The following is a 21,853-nucleotide window of genomic DNA, read 5'->3' on the forward strand; positions in this document are numbered from 1 at the left end:
CTACTTGATTTTATATAATTTTAGAATATATAAACAAACTTTAAATTGTTTTCCCTGGACACTGTCTGGATCGGAACAGCAGTCTCAGAGGTGAAAGTCTTGTAATTAATACGACCTGCCAATCAAATCCCATCAGCGACACATATTTCTTTAATATCTCTCTTTTTTTTATTGTTGAGCTACATTATAAACATTTTAGCAGCTCACATCTGTCTCTCATAGAACAATTGTAATTGAAATTAAAATTCTATTTTTTCCTACGTAATTATATTTTAGAAGCACACATTCTTGCTTGAGAATACGATATTTTCAGCTCCATATCTCACAATACTGAAAACTCTGTTTCACCACCAATAGCAACTGTTCTGTATGTCTTTCACCTGCCATAAGGAAACAAAATGTTATCCTGAAAATCCCTCTTCATCCGTACCGTGTTTTGCCCTTTATATCTCCTGCTCTGCAGAGATGTTTTAGGACTCCCCAGCAAAACGAAAACGTGCAATGTTTCTCTATTTTCTTTGTGGAATTGAACTTGAAAATTCAGAATCTTGCAAACTTCACACCTGTTTTTTCCCATTTAACAGCAACGTTTTAATATCTTATCAACAACAATATAGCTCATTAATGTCTTGTTTAAATGTATTATTTTACTGATTAACCACAATTCTTTAAAGCATTTTTGACTGCAATTCCTGCTTCCCAGACAAAGGCAGGGAAAGGTTCTCCAGCGTAAAAGGTGTCGGAACGAAATCGTGGCGCAGCGCTGCGGGCGGTGCCGGGGGCAGCAGGAGGAACGCTGCCCTCGGTGTGCCCTGCGGGACATTCCCGGCCAGGGGGAGCCTGGCCGTGTCCCCCTTCCCTTCCCTTCCCTTCCCTTCCCTTCCCTTCCCTTCCCCAGCGGAGCAAGCGGGGCCCGGGCGGGCTGGGGCGACCCCCGGGTGGTCTTAGACCTTCGCAGCAGAGCCACCGCCGTGCCCGCTCTGCCCCTGCCACCGTGAGCAATGCCTTCATTCCCTGATAAAAGTGTAAAAGTGAGCACGCGGAGCTCGGGAGCCGGAGCTCGGAGCCTGTCCCGGGACCTGGCTCGGCAGCAGCGGAGCTCCCGCACCGCTGGCGGGCCCTGGGGAAGGAGCTGCCCCGCAGCGGGGCAGGCCGGCTCTGTCCTGCCTGTCCTGCTGTCCGTTCTCCTTCCGAGCCCCCGAGCTGCGGAGCGGGGCTCGTCCGCGGCTCCTGCGCTCGGCTGCAGTGCGCACCGCCGCAGCCAGAACCGGGAGGGTAAATGCATTTATCGATCAGTTTATAGCATGGGCTGCTTGGGACTGAGGGGCTGGGTTTTTTTTGTTTTTTTTGGTTTTTTTTTTTTGTTTTTTTGTTTTTTTGTTTTGTTTTGTTTTTTTTTAAATCGGGCTTAAGCAACGGTGAGGAGTTGAGCACGCACGGAACTCGTTCTATGTGGGCAAGTGATTGAACAAATCAGTTTTTGCGACGGAACTCGCTTCGTTCAGAGCGTAAGATCATTCCCGCGAGGGTGGTGTGCTGACCCCGACCGAGCTTTCAGGTGACCGCGACTGAAAACGGGAATGTGTTCATATCCACAGGGATATGAACATCGAAAATCACACTTTGAAGTTCCCAATACGGTCTTTCAGTTCTCTCTTTGTTGTCCCTTTCACCCAGGTTGGAAGGATGCTCCGATTTGTAGTAAATGTGACTGTTTGGGCACGCGTGTGTCGCATAAACTATCTATGCCTGGGGAACATCTTTCCCCGTCCATTACGCAAACACTGGACTTCAGAAATACCCAGGGAATCCCTGCGGAAAGACCAAAGCCAAAACTGGTCTAGGAACGGAGACCCCGCTCCATCGCCCTCTGACTCTTTTTCCCCGTTTCCACACGCAGAGCCCCGAGACACAAAAACGTCTCGATTAAGGCAGAATCGGTCACCGCGACTCCAACGAAAAACATGCGGGTCCCTCGTTTTGAGATGAGCAGTGTGTGTTGCAGGGAGGGTGTCATGGACCCCTGTCCCTGACTAACTGAGGCTGGGGGTGAAAGTGCTTATTGTCCACGACAACTTTTCAGCCGTAGGATCAGAGGTGCTCTTCCAGGAGAAGACCTTGGGAAAGGGATTCCTCAACAATTCGATGCCACAGCTCAGTTTACATACATTTACGTCTAGAGATAAATGGAAATAGTAAGCAGTGAGCTGGGTTTATTGATAATGGGAGGAGAAATGAGCCGTGTTCCTCCACGGCGGAGCGCGGGCAGCGGCCGCGGCAGGGTGAGGGGAGCCCTGCGGTCCCGGAGCGCCCCGAGAACCGCTCCAGGTTCCAGCACCTGGCATGCCAGGTAACTCAGACATGCAAGAAAAGGAGAGAGGACAAGGCAACGCTGCCAGAAGAGCCTGCAGCCTCATGCGCGTCTTCCGAGCGATCAGCTGGCAGCAGGTGAGGAATCCCACGCTGGGAATTGCATCACGCACCGCTCGGCGCGACGAGCTGCCAGGCGCGAGGTGCTGGAGAGCAGGAGGGTCTGGGGGAGCAGCCCCCGGGACTGGGCTCCACTTGGGGAGCAGGAGGCACGGCCTCCCCCGACTCCCCTTAGCCTCTCTCGGGGTTTGCTCAGCGCTATCCCCGCTTTCTGCGCGGCACGCAGGCTGCAGCGTTCTGCTTCTCTCTTGAACCGTGTGTGTTTCGAGTCCCGAAGCAAATCCTTCCACCCCTGCATTCCTTAATGACAGCACAATAATCGCTAATACAAACCAGAGCGGAGCGCTCCGCTCGGGGCAGCGCTGCTTACTGATATTTCGCGTTGTAAGCGATCGTTTTCTACTGACAAAGGCAGCTCCGGAGAGCCTCAGCAGCCGCTGCAACGCCGTCACCCCTGACTGCAGCTCCCGCTGCTCATATCCTTACGTAAAAGCGACGTCGTCTGCAGGCAGAGTCCACTCCTCTCTCCTCTTCTCCTCTTCCTCCCCAACGCGTTTTTTCGTGTCTCTTTTCAAGGAGAGCCGGGGCAGCGGCGCTGCGTAGGCGCGCAAAGGGCGCGGTGGCGAAGCGGGGTCTGCGCGGAGCTGCCTGGCCCACGTCTCCATTGGCCCCACGCGGAGCTCTGGGCGGCCCCGGTGGGACAAGGAGAGCGGCTCGGCGCCGTCGCGGCCCGTGCTCCCCTCGGCACGGCGTGGGGAAACATTGGTTATAACGGAGAGGCCTCCCAGAACAAAAAGGAAACGATTTCTCGTTGTTGTTATATTTTTTTCCCCCTGAAAATCGATCTGTATTTAGGTTCCTCGATTAAACCTACAGAAACGATCCCGTAGCGCCTCGGAAAAGCAGAGGAGCCGCCAGCTCCCTCCTCCTCCTCCTCCTCGGAGCTGACCATCTGACGGGCGGCGAGCGCTCCCAGCCGAGTGGGCGCTATCGCCTCCGCCCGGCCCGACGGCTCCCAGCGCCGCTCGGCACGGGCAGCCCGCTTGCACCGGGAGCCCTGGATACAGCTCGGGGGGCGGCGGGTCCCGCGGGTGCCGGGATCCTGCCGGTCAGCCCGGCGCAGCTGCCGAACCGGCGGAGCCGCTCCCGCCCCGTTCTCGACGCCGCCCGGCCGGCGCCGAGCGCTCGCCGTGCCCCGCGGACAGCCCTGGCCCGGTGCCCCCGCCCGGGCTACTCCACGCACCTGGCAATTCTCGGGAGAAAAAGCAGAAGATTGGGGTGGCCTCGTCCTTTCCCGTCCCACTGGGACGCCAGCTCGGGAGACGCGGCTGTTCGAGCGTGTCCCGCGACAGGGACAGCCCGGGACAGGCAGCGCCCGGAGCGGCTCGCTGGTGTCTCGGCCCTCGCCCGCTCTCTGGGGCACCTGCCGAGTGTCTGTGCGGGGAAGGCCACCGGTGCGGGCACGGCATCTTCCTCGCCGGCCCAGCCCGCTCCCCGGAGCGGAGGGGCACCGCCAGACCCACGGAAGCGCCTCGGAGGCTGCCGAGCCCCGCGGAGGGACCCCGAGGGCCCAGGCGGGCAGCACGGGTGGGGGGCCCCGCCGCCCCCATCCCGCTGCGGCCGGCGGGGCCGCTGCACAGGCTAGGCACATGAAAGGCTGCGCTCGCAGGCGTTCCCTGCGCCGTCAGGTTCCCCCCCCCAGCCCCCCCGGGTGCACATGTCAGAGTTCACAGACCTGGCTGCTGCCTTTTACAACACTGAGCTGTAAAAGAGCGGATATTAAACCCGTATAATGGATCCAGCTCCAAGGAGAGGTAGAATTTCCCAGTGAAACGAAGGTATTTGCCCTGAACTGCGAAAGGACCCCTCCCACACCCCCTGGGCTGGGAAACCCGCAGAGCCGTCAGAGACCGGCGGTAAACTCTGCCCCCAGCCTCGCACCTGGCATCGGTCGCCGCGGGGGCACATGTGCGCGACACGCTGCTGCCAGCCGGGCTCGTCACGCCCGCCCCATCGGGTCCCTGCCCCCGGCGAGCGGCCGGAGAGAGCGCTTGCGTTCGGTGCGATCCGGCACCGAGCCCGGCGGCCGCCGCTGCTGTCCCGGGGCCGCCGCCGGCCCGGCCCGGCCCGTTGGGTCCTTGCGGCTCAGGGCGGGTGAGGACAGGGCTGAGCCAGTAACACGGCCGGCGCTAGAGCTGTGCGAGCGGGCAGCGAGAGCCGGGGGCCCGATGAGGCTGAGGAGCGGCCTCCGCCCCGGGCGCAGCCCTTTCGGGTCGTGCCCGGCGCCGGGTTAGTCGCGGGCACAGCACGGAGCCGCAGGAGGGGCCGGGTGGCGGAGCCGCTCCGCGTCGGAGCAGAGCGACCGCGCCGGGCCTCAGAGCCCAGCCCGGTCCTGCGGCTCCGCGGGGCGGGCGCGGGGCTCGAGCCCTCCACGCCGTGAGGCCGCCAGGACGGGCGCTCCACCGGCGGAGGGAATGCGGAGCCCGAGCTTGTCTGCCGCGCTGCCCTCAAAAATCCACTTAGGGAAGATGAAGGCGCATGCAAATGCGTGGCGCCTCCTCGCCTGTGCCTTTAATCATGGTAAATTGGCTCCCGTTCCTCCAGGCCCCCCGAAAAGGCACACGGCGGCACCGCACCGCGGCGGGGTTAGGACAGCGCCGCGCGGCACCGCCGCTCCCTGGGGCTTTCCGGCTCCTCGGCGCGGCACCGACGCCCAGCCTGACCCGCCTCGCTCAGCAATTTTCCTACCCAAATGCTGTCGTGACGGGAACAGAGAGCAGAGATAGATAGCATCAAGCGGCCTATATCAAAGAGGTCCTGCTTAATTAAAATACCGGCTCCGTGCGCGCCGCTTTTCACGCGGCGCGGCCTCCGACCGCATTCTGCCGGATACCGCCGGCACCACCTCCCCTATCGGCCATCCTGCTTGGCCCCGTCCCTGATCGCTGGCCCTGTCACCTGCTCCGTGAGGCCGCCGGGCGAGCAGGGTCGTCTCCCTGGGCCGCGGAACAGCCGCTCGTCAGACGGGCCGGTCCCGGTGGGGCTGCTGCGAGGCGCGGGGAGACTCCGCGTGGTTCACGGAACATTTGTTTGCATTACTGAGCAACAGTCCGATAATTTATTGTTATTGTTATTAGTAACTACACTTAGTAGCTCGTTCACATCCATCCTTCCGAGGGGGGAGCGAGGGCTGGATCAGTCACCGTCGTGCGCCGCCGCCGCGGCGGCTCCTCTCGGGCCAGGGCCGTTCCGCTAGGGCTACCGAGCCAAATCGGCCCGGTCCTGGCACTGTCCGCACGTCGGCGGCCGGGGGAGAGGCGGGCGCCGCCGTCGAGGGCTCGGTCGGAGCTGCGGGCTTGTAGAGCCAGGCTGGGGAGCGCCCTGTGGTGGGAAGCTCCGTGGACAACCGGCAGCGAGGCAGCCCGAGGGGCGGCCGCCGGTTTCCGTGCCGGTGCCGAGGCTAGGCAGCTGTCCGCCGTGCCGGCAGCCTGGTGCCCCGGCTCCCCGAACGCTCCCGCCACCGGCGTTTTTCTGTGCACCGGCGTCGGCCGCTGGCCAGCGGGAAAGGCCGGGGCTCCGCAGGGGAGCGAGTTGCAGGGTCCGGCTGTGGGTGGAGAAAAACAGGACACAGTGAGCCGCCGGCACGCCGCTGCCCAGGGCCTCCCCCCACGCCCCGCTGCCGCGGTGCCGCAGAGCCGGGGCCGCCGCTAGGCTGGAGGCCTGTCCGCCCGTCCGGGGGTGGGAAGCGCCGCCGTCCCGCGCTGCAGCAGCCGGTGCGGTGAGCCCCGCTCGCCCCGGCCCCGTTCGCCCCGGCCCCGCTCGCCCCGCAGCCCGGCCCGGCCCCGCCGGCAGCGCCCGCCGCACCGCCGGCCCGCACCGACCCTGCACCCCGCTGGTCGTGCCCACCTCAGCAGGGAGCGGGCGGTGCCCGTCGGTGCTGGGGAAAGCACGCGTCCGGGCCGCCGGGAATGTGCGCGGGCAGGCTGCACGGGCGCCCGCGCATCCGCCGCCCCGCACGCTTTGGCGGAGAAAGCCCGGCGCCGCCTTCCCTCGTGCGGAGACGGCCGTGGCCCTCCCGGGCTCCGCGCGGTTCTGTCCCGCTCACGACCGCGCTCCCGCGGCGCCGGGTGCGTGCTGCGCACCGGCGGGACCGACGGGCCGGGAGCCGGGACGGGGCGGCGCGTCCCCGCGGCCCGGGAGGGAGCCGGTGCAGCGGGCTCGGCCGTTGGTAGCAATCCCGATGGTTCCTTCCTCCTGCCTCGCTTGGGAAGGATTGGGACCGGCTTTCTTGTTCGACTCTCAAATTTAACTCAAAACAAAGAGATTTGCCTTGCAAATAAAAGGACAATTCGAAGGAAGCCGCGGGGAGGTGGGGCTACTTAGTCTGGTTAGGGTTTATTTCTGTGATGGTTTTGCGCGTGGGTGTTTTAATTGCATTTCGTTTTTCGTTAAAAGCATTATATAAACCTATATAACACCTCATCGAATTGTTCTCGGGGCAGGAGCGGGGATAACAATTTCCCGGCGCAGTGCTCGTGTACACACACGGAGAGAAGCAACAAACCTTTAGTGCGATATTTGCGAGTAAAAGCTCACGAACAAAGCTGGAATTACTCCTGCGGGTGCAGGGCTGGGGGCTTTCGCTCTGCTTCCCGGTCCCGCTGCTCAGCGCTGCCTTTTCGTTGGGTTTTGAGGAGGTTTTGGTTTTTTTTCTCTCCTTCTTTTATAGCCAGAATTTATGAAAATTCCTGAGGAAACAGGGGCTTTAATTTTCCACGCAGTTGTAGAAGATAATTTGATGGAAGCCCTGTGTGATGGAGAACTCCAAATCCTTACGCGAAAATAGGAAGGGGACATAAAAAATTAATGTACACGAGCAGCTTTTGCGCCACTGATTGAACTGTGAAATCTTAGCAGCCTTTATCTTGATCTCAGAATTAAATAATCATATATTATTTTTTCAGCATTAACGACAAAGATTTTCCGATTTCTACCGTCCAGAACAAAAACAAATAGGCTCTATTCCTGAAAACCTTTTCCAAAATAATTTACTCAAACACAGTGACGAATTTCTTTCAAATAATTTTTCCGTGCGAAAACGGCATAAAAATAAGTTTTATCTTAAGACCCACAAAATAGAAGCATAAAGTAATTCAAGTTAACACTCGTCCTGCTTATTAAGTATCAATATTTTGGGAGCATTACAAGATATACTCCTTCTTTTGACAGGGTCGTGGCATATCACAGATCACATTAAGAATCTCCGCAAAGAATCTTTCCTGGATTTTCATTTCCTCATTTTTAGATTTTTAACGGTATCGGGGGAGGAAAAAAGCAAACAAAGACAGAAACAAGAACGAACGAACAAAACGAGCACGCAAGGGGAGCCGGCAGCGCGGGGTCGGGCGCTCCACGCAGGATCGCTTTCCCGTCGGTTTTGTCCTCAGAGGGAATCCCGGCGCGGGGAGCGCGGGCTGTCCCGCACCGCGCCGAGCCCCGCGCGTTCCGGAGCGCCGGCGAGCAACCCGAGCGGGCAGCGCTGCCGGGAGCGGGCACGGGCTCCGCCGCCGCGCAAGCCCCGCAGCCCCCGGGCCGCTGCTCCGCCCGGGCTCCCCCGCCGCAGCCTCGCCGGGACGGTTCAGCCGCCCTTGGGAAGGGCGTGCGCGGCGCGGCCCCGCTGCCCGTGCCGCCGGGGCCGGTCGCGCCGCTGCCGTCCGCGGGACAGACCCGCGTCCCCGCCGGCCCCGAGGGACGGTCCGGCCGCCACCTGCCCGCGGCCCGGCGCCGGACGCGCGCTGCTACCTACCCCGGCCAGGGCAGGAGCCAAGAGCCGCCGTCGGGCCAGGAGCAGCGCGGGGCGCGGAGCGGGGAGCGGAGCGGCCGGGGCCCCGCTCATCCGCCACCCTCGGTAGCCGAGGTCGCTGTCCCCCTCCGCGGCCCGCGGGGGCGCGACCCGGGCCCGCGCTGCCCGCGCCGCTCGGCCGCCCCGGGGTGCACGGAGCCGGCCGCCCCGGGCGCCGCCGCGCTTCAGGGGCCGCGGGGGCCCGGCGGGGCCAGGGCACTATTTGACGTCGAGGAGACGGATCACCGCGGCGCAGCGATACGCCGCGCACCAATGGAGTTCAAATGTCAGCAAGTTTGAGGAGGGGTGAGGCGCCGGGGGGTGTGTTCCTCCGCCGCGGCCCCTGCTCTAAACGGCGCGGCTCCTCGGGCCGCCGCACGGCTCAGGGGCTGGGAGCGCCGGGAGCCCCGTGCCCCGCCCGGCCCGCCGCGCCCGCGCTCCGCCCGGCACGGCCCGCCCCGGGAGGGCCCTCCGCGCCAAGCAGGGCGTGGGTCCGGCGCTGCCGGCGAGCAGGTGACACCGCGGCTGCCCGGCGCCGTGTGCGCGGCATGTGCGCGCCCGTGTAGCGGGGCGGCCCCATGGGCGGCGGCGCCGGCTCCTGCCTCTGCCCCCCGTCTCTGGAAGCCCGGGCAGGAAACGCTCCTCATGTCTTCCAGATAAAAATAAAAGCGACTCCTTCCTCCCGGCCGCAGAGTGTCCCCGCGCCCGGCCCGACGCGGGGCTGAGCCGGCCCCGCCGCCCGGCAGCGCCTCTCGCCGCCGCTCATGGACATCGCGACGGGTCCCGAGTCCTTGGAGAGGTGCTTCCCGCGGGGCCCACCGGACTGCGCCAAGATGCTGGACGGCATTAAAATGGAAGACCACCCCCTGCGCTCGGGGCCGGCCACGCTGGGAGTGCTGCTGGGTGAGTTGCCGCTCGCTTCTCGACTGCGCCGAAAGCGGTCCCGCGCACCGCTCGGTGCCCGGGCTGCGCTCCGCGGGCCCGGCCGCTCTGATGCCCGCTGTGGCCGCTCAGCCCCTGAGCCGTGCGGGGCGCGGGACTGGCTCGCCGGCATGTGCGGTGCGCGGGACCGGCGGCGGCCGTCGAGCTCGGTGTTACGGGCCGGCTGGGCCGGGCGGACCGCGCTGCCCGGGACGGGGACTGGGGAGCGGGGCCGGGTTGTGTCGGGGCCGGGAGCGGGGCCAGGTGGGGCCAGGGCCGGCGCCTGACGCCGCCGTCTGCCGTTGCAGGGTCGGAGTGCCAGCACCAGGCCGTCTGCGAGGGCTGCCAGCGGCCCATCTCGGACCGGTTCCTGATGCGGGTGAACGAGTCCTCCTGGCATGAGGAGTGCCTACAGTGCGCTGCGTGCCAGCAGGCGCTCACCACCAGCTGCTACTTCCGGGACCGCAAGCTCTACTGCAAGCAGGACTACCAACAGTAAGGGCGCGGGGGGCGGCGGGGGTCCCGCCGGGGCGGCCCGGCCCGGCCCGGCCCGGNGCTACGGGTGGCGGCGGCGGCGAGCGGGGACCCCGGCGTAGGCTGCGCGGCGGGCACGAACGGGACCGAAGACACCGAGCCGCGGCGGCCGACCCAGGCAGGGCTGCCTCCCGCCCCGGGCCCGCCGCGCTCCGGTACCGCGCGGTGCCGTCGGAGGGGACGGCGATGGGGCGGCCCGGCCCGGTCCCGGTGCCCGTCCCGCCGCACTCTCGTGCCCGCCGCGAGTCCCGTCCCACCGCCGCCCGCTGCCCCGGAGCCGCTGCGAGAGGCCCGAGGCCCGGCCCGCGGGATGGCCGGTGCCTGAGCTCGGCCGCGGCCCGGCCCCGCCGCTGCCCGCGCTCTCTCTTATTGCGGCTTTATCCCCAAATGTCAGGCGCTGTCGGGAGCGGCCCCCGCCGCGCCGCGGCCCCGCGCAGGGACGGAGCCCGGCCCCGCGCCGGGCCGCCCTCCCCTGCAGAAGCCCACTTCATGCTTGTCACCTAAATTGAGGATCCTTTTTGTGCCGGGAGGGGGGCGAACATGGGCATTTCAATCACTAGGACATAATATGGCTCTGCTAGAAGTCTGGCAACAAACAAAGAACAACAACTATTGGTTTGCATCAACTTTTGTCAGGCATTCAGCAGGCATCCAGAAAGGCCTGAAGTGGCTTAGTGGCAACAATGTGCATTTCATAGCTACAGCATGAAAATCCATCTCCATGGAAACGGGTAGTAAATGCTAACATGACATGCTGAGTATAAATATTGTGAGGGTTATAACTCTTGTATAAATGGCCCAGATAAATGTCCCCCTGTTTAGAAATTACAACAAAACATGTTATTTCACGCTGCAGCCCTCGCTAGCTCCCAGAGTCCTCCGTAGCCCGGGCGCTGTGCATGGGAATAACTCAGGGCTTGCCCGTGGGCTGCCGCCATCCCGCCCTTGTGGGGCTGGGGCTGCGGCACCTTTGGGGTTTTCTCGTGCCCCGTTCAAGGAACCCGTCCACAGGCTTTGCCTTTCGTTTCTACACAAAACAAACCACCCTGTGGTAGCTGCAGTTGTAGATCGGTGAAACTTCTTTTTCTGTAGGTAGCAACGCCTTAGATATTTTTGTTAATTAGTAAAGAATGTCGAATAGTCTTTAGGTTACCTAAAAAAGCATTATTTGGCAATGTAAATATTTACATTAATTGCAAATAAATGTACTCTCTAAGTTCCCAACTATAGTTTCTGTAAAATAAAGAATTGTACTTAGTGACCTAAAAAGCAAGATCAGAGACTATTGCTTTGTAAAAACAAAAATACTTTTCTGACTGAAAACGGAATTGTTGCTGCCTCAGAGCTTCCCGTATTACCAAAAGTGTCCAATTGTAGAGGGGGAAAATGGGGTAACCAGGCTGCCGAGCAATAAAAAGATATCAACATGTTGGCCTTTGTTGAATCCCAGCACCTAGTGTGACATGACATGGTGCCCTGCTGTGTGTGCCCCCGAGGACTGACAGCGGCAGCGGCTCACGGCAAGGGGAGGGGAGACACGGTAAATCAAAATTTGTTTTCTCTGAGGTTTTATTAGCCCAGAAGAGCAAACATGTGAAACTGTGCTGACACGGATTGCGCGCCCTTTCAGGGCTGGAGAAATGTTCGTTTATGGTAGCTAGAGGATAAAAATAGCCGTGTGTCCGTGCAAGTGGCCCTGGGCTGTGCGGAGGGGCAGCTTCGGCCGTCGGATTGTGGGGAGCGGAGCCGTGAGCGAGCTGGGAGAGGCAGCTCCAGCAGAGGACACAACACCGGCATGGGAAATGCTTGTGTGCTCAGCGAGAATGCCTTGGGCTAGTGAGATGGAATGGGACCGGCACGGAGCAGGACAGGGATCAGTAATATCAGATGCTTTTTGTTATCCTGAGTCCTATTTACAAATAACTGGGGAAAATTAAAAAAAAAAAAAAAAAGAGAGAGAGAGAGAATAAAGTTTACTTAAATATCTCAGTTCCTGAAATTTGCCTTAAATAGATTTTTCTGTACGTAGTAATGTAATTTAAAAGGTCAGATTTCTCCAGAACTCCCAGGACTATAATCAAGTGCTGTGTATATATCTTTGGGAAAATGGTGTCTCATCTTTCTAATGAAAGCAAGCTTCTGATGGGTCAGATATCAGACCTTACACCTTTCCCTGGGTCAGGAATGATTGCTGCCCATCCTTGGATGAGGGCATTTCACATTAGGGGGAAGGGTAAAAACAGTTTTTCTTTTTCTTTTTGCTTTTTTTTTTTTTTTAAGAAAAATGTTGGCTGTGGGAAGATACTTTTATGCTTGGAATGTTACAGCAAATCCTGGGGGAGGTGGATTAGTAGCCCAAGCCCAGTTTGAAGTAGTCAGAGGTGCCTGATAAATGTAATTTATCACAAAAATATCATCAGTATGTCAGTGGGATAAGCTGGACATGTATTTTGGTCTCTTTTTAAAGAAAGAATTCAACTTGCATGAGAGCATACTGATGTTTTGAGTTAATGCAAAGTACTTATTTTGCTAAAATTTAGGATTTTGAGGGTCAGGTGCATTTGATGGCAAGGTTTTTAAGGAAAAAAAAAAAAACAAAAAAAAAACCAAAACAAAACAAAAAAACAAACCAAGCCAGAGCAGTGGCACCAGGGAAGGCTGGCTTTCACAAGCCCCAGTCAAGCAGAATCTCTTTGATTTTAATTAGAACTTCGCCAAATTGCTGCACTTTTGGAACCTTACACTGTGGTTTTTGTTTTTTTGTTTTGTTTTGGGTTTTTTTTTTAAAGAAGTTTTCTTTCTGAGAATTGAAACCTTCAGAATTAATGGATTTTTGCTTTTTTGTTGTTTTTTTTTTTTCAAAATAGAAGGCTTGTGGTAGTTGTATTTTGGTTCTTTTCTTAAATGAATTTACTTATTGTATCACTCATAACAGTGCTTTCTACTACAAAGCATTAGTATTTATAAATGATACATTTATTTTCCATGTGTGTATTTCTTTTTTTTTCTTTTTTTTTTTTTTTTTTTTTTTTTTTTTTTTTTTTTTTTTTTCTTTGTGGTTGTGCCTTTCTGGTTTGTTTTTCTCTCACTGCCCAGTGTTATATAGCGATTTGCCCCAGTTCTTGATAGTAAAAAAAGATACGTTATGAAAAATAACTGTTCCAGGATACGTATTGCATGCCTAAGCACTGCATATAATGCATAGAAAGATCTGTATTCCTGTTGAAGTTCTGGAAATAAAGGCTCTAAAAGAGGTTTTTATTCAGGGGACAGGTAGCAAACACCCACAGTCGCTATGTCGTAATTTTTCATTAATGCATTCTAAGTTTTGCTTAGGGTGAGAAAGAGAAATATTCAGGCTTTTGTTCTTTTTCGCGCGCCAGGTATTGTTTTAGCATCACTTTTGGATGCTGCTATGTATTTCTGTTCCTCGTCTTTGAGCCCTTTCCTGCCGGTGGCTGGGCTTGGTTTTGCTGTGCAGCGAGCACGGAGCAGCACGTCCCTGGCAGGAAGGGAGGAGAGGAACCCCGAAGCCTCGCTGCTGCGGGGAAGCCTTGCCCTCTCCAGATTTTGGGAATGCTTTCACGCGAGCGTGGCGCCGAGGCTGATGTTTCTCAGTTCAGTTGCGTTTTAGGTTCAAGATACAACAAAAGCCTGCGGTCAGTGAGCGTCGCTGGGTGTTGTGGCTGCTGTTTCTCGCAGAGCACGGGCTGCGGAACGCGGTGGGAGCCCGGTGCCGAGGCACCACAGCTCCCGGCTTCTGCTGCGTGCACGGTGGGCAGCAGCAGCCTGCTAACGGCAGGATTTGGTGTGTTCCCGGTGCCCCTGTTCCGTTTGTAACGGGGGATCTGCTCGGCTCACGGGTGCAGAACCGGGCGGATCGGGGTCCCTCCGGCCGCCTTCGCCCTGCGCTGCTCCCTGTGTGCGGGTCACTGGGACAGAAACCAGGTGAAACTTAGAGGCAGGAGCAGCCTAAGCACATGCCCAGGATATGGAGTAATGATTAAAGTTATGTCATCCACTAAAAATGCTTTTCCAAGTCACTGGACTACTCTGGCATTTTTTCTGAAAATCCCGCCGGCCCTGCACCGCCGGTCCCATCAGCCCCATAAAAAAAAATGCTCTGTACGGTGAGACTTTTGCGGCACCTCGGAGCAGTCCCAGCGCGGGAGCACGGAGGAAATGTGGCTGTTTTTCCAGCCGTGACGTCAGCGGAGTGGCCGTGCTGGGCCGGGACCCCCGGGACCCCCGGGCCGCCGGGCCCCGGCCCCGCGGGCGGCAGCGCCGGCCACGGGCCGAGGCCGGGCTGCCGGGGCTGCCGGGGCTGCCGGGCACCTGGGCAGGAATGCTTTCAGGCTTTGGGGAGACATTTTGCTTTGCTGCTGCAAGCGCTGTAACGCTGGGCAAAATAATCGCAATGGAAAGAGGCGATTTGCGCTGATCCGTGACGGAAAACGATAGGGAAGGCCTTTGTGCCGTATAGGCGATATAATTAAATTAACAGGAGTGTAATTTATAATGCTTTACTTCTACCTTGAGAGAGAAAAAAAAAAATCATAGGTGTGAAATACATTGAAAAAAATTTTCACTTATTATAACAAACAGGAATACTTTGCATTCTGTTTAGAAACTGAGGCTGTTATTTTTGGTCTAAATTTTTGAGGTAGTTCAAAGGCATACATCCCCTTTCCATCTATCAATAATATATCATGACGAAACAGCTGGATTATAATGTCTCTTTTTAAACTAATGATGCTATTAGTGTGTTTCAGTGGTAAATACACACCCCTGTCACTTCCCTCCGTTTTGGAGCAGCCTGTAAAGCCTGGTACCTTCTAAAGTGCTCACCGCTCTGGTGAACCTGAAAGTGGTGGTGGGGGGGGGGCAGATTTAGCCAGCGGCTGCTTCCTTTGGTCAGATATCTGGGCAGAAATATTCGGGAGAAAATGGAGTATGCTTTTCCTAACGCAGCTGTGATTTCTATATTTTTTTTTAATTTCAGACAAAATTTGGATTTAGACTAAATCTGCTTTTTTTTCTCGCTGTAGCAGGAATTGATTCAATTTTGTTTAATATGCCTTTCCTCAGGAATGGCGAGTGCAGCAGATAAAGGGATTGGTTAGAGGAGAGCTGAGCCCCTGCGCTCGGTGTGGAGGCCAGCGGGGGCTGCGGGGGCTGAGGGGCTGCGGGAGCTGAGGGGGCTGCAGGAGATGCGGGAGCTGAGGGAGATGCGGGAGCTGGGGGGGCTGCGGCGGCTGCAGGAGATGCGGGAGCTGAGGGCAATGCGGGGCTGCGGGAGCTGAGGGGGCTGCGGGAGATGCGGGAGCTGACGGGGCTGCAGGAGATGCGGGAGCTGAGGGAGATGCGGAGGCTGAGGGGGCTGCAGGAGATGAGGGAGCTGTAGGAGATGCGGGGCTGCGGGGACTGAGCTGCCGGGATCTTGCGGCTCTCGAGGAAGGAGTGGGGCCCTCCCGGCTGGAAGGGAGCCGCCGGGGCCGCGGGCACCCCCCGCACCCCGGGGGGCTCGGCGGGGCCGTTTCGGGGCGGGAGAGGGGCTCGCTGGCCGCTCGGGGTGGCTGCCGCCCGCCCGGAGCTCCGCGGGGCTCCCGGAGAACGGGACGGTGCGGAGGGCAAATGTGACGGCAACATCTCGGGGAACAATTAGAAAAGGATTTTACACGGCTTGGGCCAGCCTGGAGCCGGTTGTGTGAAACGCAGAGTCAGAGAAAGGCAGTGGATTTCACACCCCAGCAGGATGGGGAAAGGCCGTTGCTGCGTCCTCTGTAGAAGGTGTACAAGGGCAAAGGACAGGCTCACAAAAAACAGGAAAATTCTTCTCTTTGCCTACAGTTTTGGGTTTTTTTGCCCACACGTTAAGTCATGTTAATGCTCAAGTGAGGTAAAAAACAAGCAAATAAATAAATAAAAGGGTGAAGTGACTTGATCGGCAATCTCCAGTAAAGGTAAACAAACCAGGTATGGCTCTGGGATGGTTTGGTGTGGTAGGAAGGGGTTTTGGCATGATTTGGGATGATTACATTACTCACAAGGCAAAGATTGACTCATAATGAAATGACATTTCTTGTTCATTGCAGAACATGAAATTTCCACATTTGTTTTGAAACAAAGGACAAGATTAGTTATAAGTAACAATGTGTTGTGAGCCCCAACAGCTGAGTGTGCAGCAGTCACACAAGGGGACTGGAGGAGTCTCAAGATAAATGGGTACAATTAGGAACAGAATTTTTCTTTCTCCAGGTGAATTGAAATAACTAAATGAAGTGGGCAGGAAGTTTTTATTGAATATCCACCTTGCGGACTGTGTAGTTGTGGTTTGGTATAGCCAAAGCTGTGGATGAAAACTGATCTTTTTGATAAAAAAGTATTAGAATTTATTTAGAAAGCAGAGGTGTTTTCTGAGTTATGGTATTTTATGAAATGCAACGGGGAGATAACCTCATTTTGCAGCAGTGGAGCATTAACAGCACTGTTTACATTTGGGAAAGAGACATCACTTTTCTCCATTAGAAACTAAGTAAAAAAAAAAAAACATTAACAGCTTCACATCTAACTTAAAATAAATGGTGAAAGTCAAGCTACACTTTAAGTCTGAGGGGAGAATGTATAAAAGAGAAAAAAGATGAAAATACTCATAAGGTAAAATGAGCCTGAGTTTTTGTTTGAAATGCAGTGTTAGTGTTTCTAACATGCATGCTAATATAGATCTGCATCTTCAGTGCCTTGTCCAGGCAAATGATTCATTGGTTTTAGAAGCCTCTTTAAATTCAATACAAAATTGAGACAGATACTCAACTGTTTCCTTTTTTTTTTTTAAATTATTTTTACGTATCAACTTACATTTACTTTACGTTCCTGGACTTGCTTTAGCTAGACGTGCACTTCTTGGGAGCAGCAGGGCCTTGCCCTTGCCTTGCTCTCGGGCATGGCTGCAGTTTCTCTGGCCGCACCACGAGGGCCGTGCCCAGCACGCCGGCGGCTGCAGCCCCGAGCCCAGGCCCAGCCCCGGCCCGGCCCCGGCAGGCCGGGAGGACGAGGCTGCTGCTCCTGGGCCTCAGCAGGCCGCTCTCAAACAGCCATTTCGCACACTAGGCTCTGGTTGTTAAAGCTGGTGGCTGTTTTCTCCTCTTCCACGACCAGCGCGTGCCCCGAGGAGGGTGCAGCCATGGCCCTCGTGGTGCGCTGAGCAGGCCTCACGCACAGCAAGGCCCTGCGCCGAACGGCTCTCGCGCGGATCAGTCTGAAGCAAAACCCTTCAAATGAAATACCTGTAGTCCCCAAAGTGCCTGCAGTCTGAGCAGGGTGCAGTGCTGAGGCCAGCGGGCTCCGAGTGCAGCGCAGCCCGGCGCGGCCCACCTGAGCGTGGCTCACCGCTCGCCCTCACAGGCAAAACGGCGTTTTACCTTTCCAAAACTATTTGCCTGTGGGCAGCGAACAAGCAGACTTTTCTGAGATTGTGTTACACTAAAGGGATCGTTAATAAGACTAATCTCAGTTCGTTATTTTCCTGGGTTTGAAATTTTGCAGTGATCTTCCTCACAGACGCAGCATTTAAATTGATTAAATGCCCTTGTTATCAGCATAAATAAGGTATAGCACATTTCTTCAGGACTCGTTAGGTGTTTGTGCTCTGATTCTCCTGTAACAGGCAAATGGAACACTTGTTATGGAGGTCATTTCTTTGCTTCCAAAACATAATATTTTCTTTAATGTGCACAAAATTTTCCTCTGCAAACATTGACATGAACTTGTGAACAGGCAATTCCTATTGGCTTCAGTGAGAGCCATCCTCGCTCATCAAAGGAGGGAATTTGGCTCTTGATTTTACTGCAATCAGTGTTTTATTTATAATGTACAAGAGTGCACGTGCACTCTCCCAGTAAGAGCTGATGGGATTTATGTGCACATGCTGAGGACCAAATCCTCCTGGTAGCTGTCAGGAAGTTTACTTTCACATGCTTGTTCCTTGGTGTAACCTGAATCACCATTCACTGATGACAAAAACAAAACAAAACCAAACAAAGAATAATTGTCTACATCAGTTTTGTTTTGTTTAATTTTTTTTTTTCAGTTGTTACTTTCATCATGTTAGTATTATGATAGGGAGCAAGCAAGCTTGAATTGAACTACGAATATAGTTTTAAAGCATTTTTGGTTACAGCCGGGGGTCACTCTGATAGAGAGAAGCACCACTGCTCTTAGAGGCTGGCTCTGGTGCATCCCTCGTGTGTCAGTGAGGGAGCACGTGTGTTGCAGGCTAGGACAGGGACAGTGGCACAGCTCTGCAGTCCCCAGCAGAGGAGCTGGGCAGGAGCTGGGGCCGAGCTCTGGCAGCTCTGTGGGACTGACCCTTGGGGGTGGCACCGTACCTGCACAGCCCATTACTGAGAAAGGCCAAGTTCTCCTCGAACACCGAGCCCGGAACAGGGGTATCTCACCCGTGAGATCCTGGCAGAACGGCGTGCTCGGGATTTGGAGCTGTGGTGGTGGGGCTGGCAGCTCACAAGGCTCCAAAGCCACGGGCTGTGCTGGCTGGATGGCAGCTGGCACGGGGCAGCAAGCTGGTGTCCCTGCCTGGCTGCCATGGGGCCATGCAGTTACCTATGCAGATCTTCCAGCACTCCTGACTTTGCAGGAGAGGAAGAGCTGATCCTCCCCCTCCTCCAGCCCACTGTTAGTAATCATGGATTGCAGACTAAATACCTGCTCTGTGAACGTCTGTGTGTAGGCGCAGGCTCGAGTCAGCCCTGCCATCTCCTCGATGCGCCGTGTGCGGCGGGTCCGGGGCTGGCAGTGCCTTCCCCAGCCCTGGGGACAGTCTCTGCACTGCGGGCTGGCACTGCCACTCGACAGGCCCCGGGCAGGGGCCTGAGCCAGCAGATCCCAGCAGTGCCAGTGAGGCCCTGGCGTGCAGCAGCTTGCCGTGCCGTGCAGGGTCAGCTTGCCTGGCAGCCGTGTCCCTGAGGGCTCCATCAGCTCTCCCTGCAGCTTTGGGCATGTGGCTTTTCACAGGCCTAAGCTCTCACCCACCCTAAGCAGAAGCTGCAGTTTAACATCATGAGTTGTCTTCACAGCTGGATCTTGGCACGGGCTTCATCTGGCAATAAGAAAAGTTTCCCCTATGGGTTTGACCCTGTGGGGTCAGGTCCCACTTGCACTGGAGTTGATATGGGAAGTGTGGAGGGATCCTACAGGAACGTTAGCACCGGCAGTGAGGCTGGGTATTGTTAAGTGTGCAAACAGTGCAAAAATACAAATGGAGTAAAACAATTTGAGGGAAGAAATGGCAGTGTAATCTTGCAGCAATGCTATTTCTGCATGGCATTGTTCGTTTGAACCTGCCAGGCTCACTCCTTGGAGCTGCAACAAACAAGTGATTAAGCTGCTGGGAGCAGAAAGTGTTAATAGCACTGACATCTCCTTTGGTAACGGAGGAGCAGGCGGATCCTACTACCCGGGATCCCCGCTGCGCCCTGGCTGCTCCTGGCCGGAGCTGCTGTGGAAGAAAGTTCCATGGAGCAAGCAGAGCTTGTGTTTCAGCAGCAGCCTTCGTTCGTGTCTTGCACTGGGGCTGCAGGGGCACGCGTGGCCTTGGCGGGGTTGCTGAGCTCCTGGGGCATCCTGAGCTGCAGGGAGCCGGCTCTCGGGGTGCCCAGCTCCCCCAGCTCCCTCGACCTCACCTCGCCTGCAGCCCACGCTGGGGCTGGTTCCCAGCACGGTTTTGTGAGTGTAGAATAAATTAGCCCTAATGGCGCCTGCATTAATTTCACGTGGGAGAATCCCCAGGGATTCCAGAGCAATTGCAGGCAGCGCGGTCTTGCCCAGCGCGGCGTCCTTCCCGTCCTGCTGCTGTTCCCCACAGAGGGAAGCAGCAGCAAGAGGGGACAGGAGGGCTGGGGATGCAGTGCTGGCAGCTGCAGCACCTTCGTGGCAAAGCCAGCGTGGGTGCTGTGTGCTCCCACTGCTCTGCACAGCTGGCCCGGGGCCCTGGGCGCAGTGCCAGCAGCAGCTCGCTCGGCCGATGTGTCCTGCAGAAAGGCTGGAGCACAGGCCCGAGGCAAGTGCACTGTCTTGGCTTCATTCTTGTCCCTTGAACACTGCTTGTCCTGAGTAATTGAGGGCTGTCCCATTTGTGGCTTTTTTCTTTAAAAAATCAGCCCTTGCTTTGGCAGGGGTTTGTCTGAGTGTGTAGTGGATACATTCAATTTTGTAATGTTCCGTTTGTTGGATGCCACAACTAAACCTCAGGTTTTTCACCCAACCATCCAAAAGCTAATTGGACATTGTCACTCGGGCAGGAATACACACAAACAAGGGCAATCCACAGCCCCGGACCCCAACAATCTGATTTTCATCACCTTACCAGTCTTTGGGGAGTCTTCGTCTTCCATCTGGAAGTACCTTCAACCCTTTCCACCTACAGATCTTGAAATAGCTATAACAGAGAGAAAACCAAAATTACATGGAGTTTATTGCCATTTCAGAAGGAAAAAAGTGTTTGAAAAAGTTTATTCAGGAAGCCAAGGGAAGTTAAGTGGGAGACATTTGCCATTTCATCAGTCTGTTGGTGATAGCCATTCATGTCATAAATGGCTTGTGTCATTTGATGCCAAAAATAACACTATTTTCCTCCCCAAAGGCCTATAGGGTTTTTTTGCAATAAATGTTTATTTGTTAATAATATACTTTAAACAGTCCAGCCTTGACCTCAAGTCTCCAAAAGAATCCATCTTCTCTCTGAAAAATCCTACAAAGTTTGTGTAATTTTTTCTGGGAAGGTGTAATTGATGGCGCAGTGAAGGGCAGTGTGTTTGCTTTAACTACTGCAGCTGCGTGGATTAACTGTTTATAAGGGCCTACTGTGCTTTGAATGGCGACTTGCTTAGATTTCAGGCTTTAGTTGACAGCACTTCCTAATTGTTCCTTGGATTTGCTTAAGTTCAATCAGTAAAAATAAATTTCTGTACTGAGCTCACCCATCGTTCTCCCCTCACTGCTGCTTCAAAACCTTTGAAACACTCATTTTTAGGAGTTTGAGTCCATGGATCACCCTGCAGCCTTGAAATGGGGGTGACCAGGATAGGGGCTGAGAGGGGCTGGACTTGTTCTCCATCTCCTGTTGATTTCAGAAAAAACGTCAGAGGAGTTTGGGTGCCGAGCAAATAACCTGCATGCAAATATTTTTGATAGGCTTTTGGGTGTACTAATGGGAGTCTCTAGAGTCAAACATAGAACTGACAGGTATGAAATGTGATTAAATGTTCAAAAATGTAACAAAGGATTTTGTAAATATCTGTAGTATAGAAACTGTTGTTTTGGGAGAAAATAGTAAGAGAGATAATTAACTTATAATATGTTGCACTGTTTTGAAATTGCCCTGCCAAAAGCTTTTGGAGTTGGATTTCTGCTGGCAGAGTGTTTGTGGAATGCCAGTGACATGTGACCAGTACCGCAGTAAGGCAACAATTGTCTCTTCACTAAATCATCAACTACCACTGATTTAACCAATGTGAAGTCACATTTTTTAGCTGGTTTTGTTCTGCCATCAGCCACTCTGATCCTTCTCATACGATTTTTCATCTGAACTTTCACTAAACAAGCAAAGTATTAAAGCATTTGTCAGATATTTTTTTGTTAGTCCTTAAATGAAAATGTGGTTTTCTAGAACTCCGGAGGACTTATTTCCTTTGTAATCATCTGAATTGTGGGAGAGAGTTACACATTTAATTTCTCAAAGCAGTTCAGATCCCAGTGCTAGTTTGTTTTCAGTTCAACAGGCACTTGGATAAAATAAAGAACAGTATGTATAAAATGAATGGAATTCAATTTTTCTTTGAACATTTCACATTTGTGGAGCTAAATCGTTTGGATAACATGGACACTCAGGTGCTTTGTCTAAAGTTTATTTTAGTGGAACTCCATAGCACTAAATGGCACTAGTTGTTTGCTGAGAATATGTTTGTTGTGTATTAATTGTAACCATTATGTGATGCTTTAAAAATCTATATTTTGAGAATCAAAGCTTCTGGCTTGGGCTGTGCTCCCACATGTAGTAGCCGGCTAATTTACTCAATCTCCTCGAGTGCAATTTCCAAGGCAAAGTTGCAC

General features: G+C 55.1%; 1 protein-coding gene across 2 annotated transcripts in view; it reads left to right on the forward strand.

Annotated features, from left to right (window-relative positions):
- The first annotated feature begins 9,036 nt into the window (after window positions 1-9,036).
- The window catches only part of LMX1B (LIM homeobox transcription factor 1 beta), an 84,984-nt gene continuing 72,167 nt past the window's right edge, over window positions 9,037-21,853 (forward strand). For both annotated transcript variants that reach the window (XM_041406807.1, XM_041406808.1), the window contains exons 1-2: window positions 9,037-9,175; window positions 9,502-9,688. In XM_041406807.1, coding sequence (XP_041262741.1) covers window positions 9,037-9,175; window positions 9,502-9,688 — 326 coding nt within the window. The remainder of the gene's footprint in view (window positions 9,176-9,501; window positions 9,689-21,853) is intronic.

This window comes from Onychostruthus taczanowskii, unplaced genomic scaffold, assembly GCF_017590055.1.
Source record: "Onychostruthus taczanowskii isolate IOZ18803 unplaced genomic scaffold, ASM1759005v1 scaffold25, whole genome shotgun sequence".
Classification (NCBI taxonomy): Eukaryota; Metazoa; Chordata; class Aves; order Passeriformes; family Passeridae; genus Onychostruthus; species Onychostruthus taczanowskii.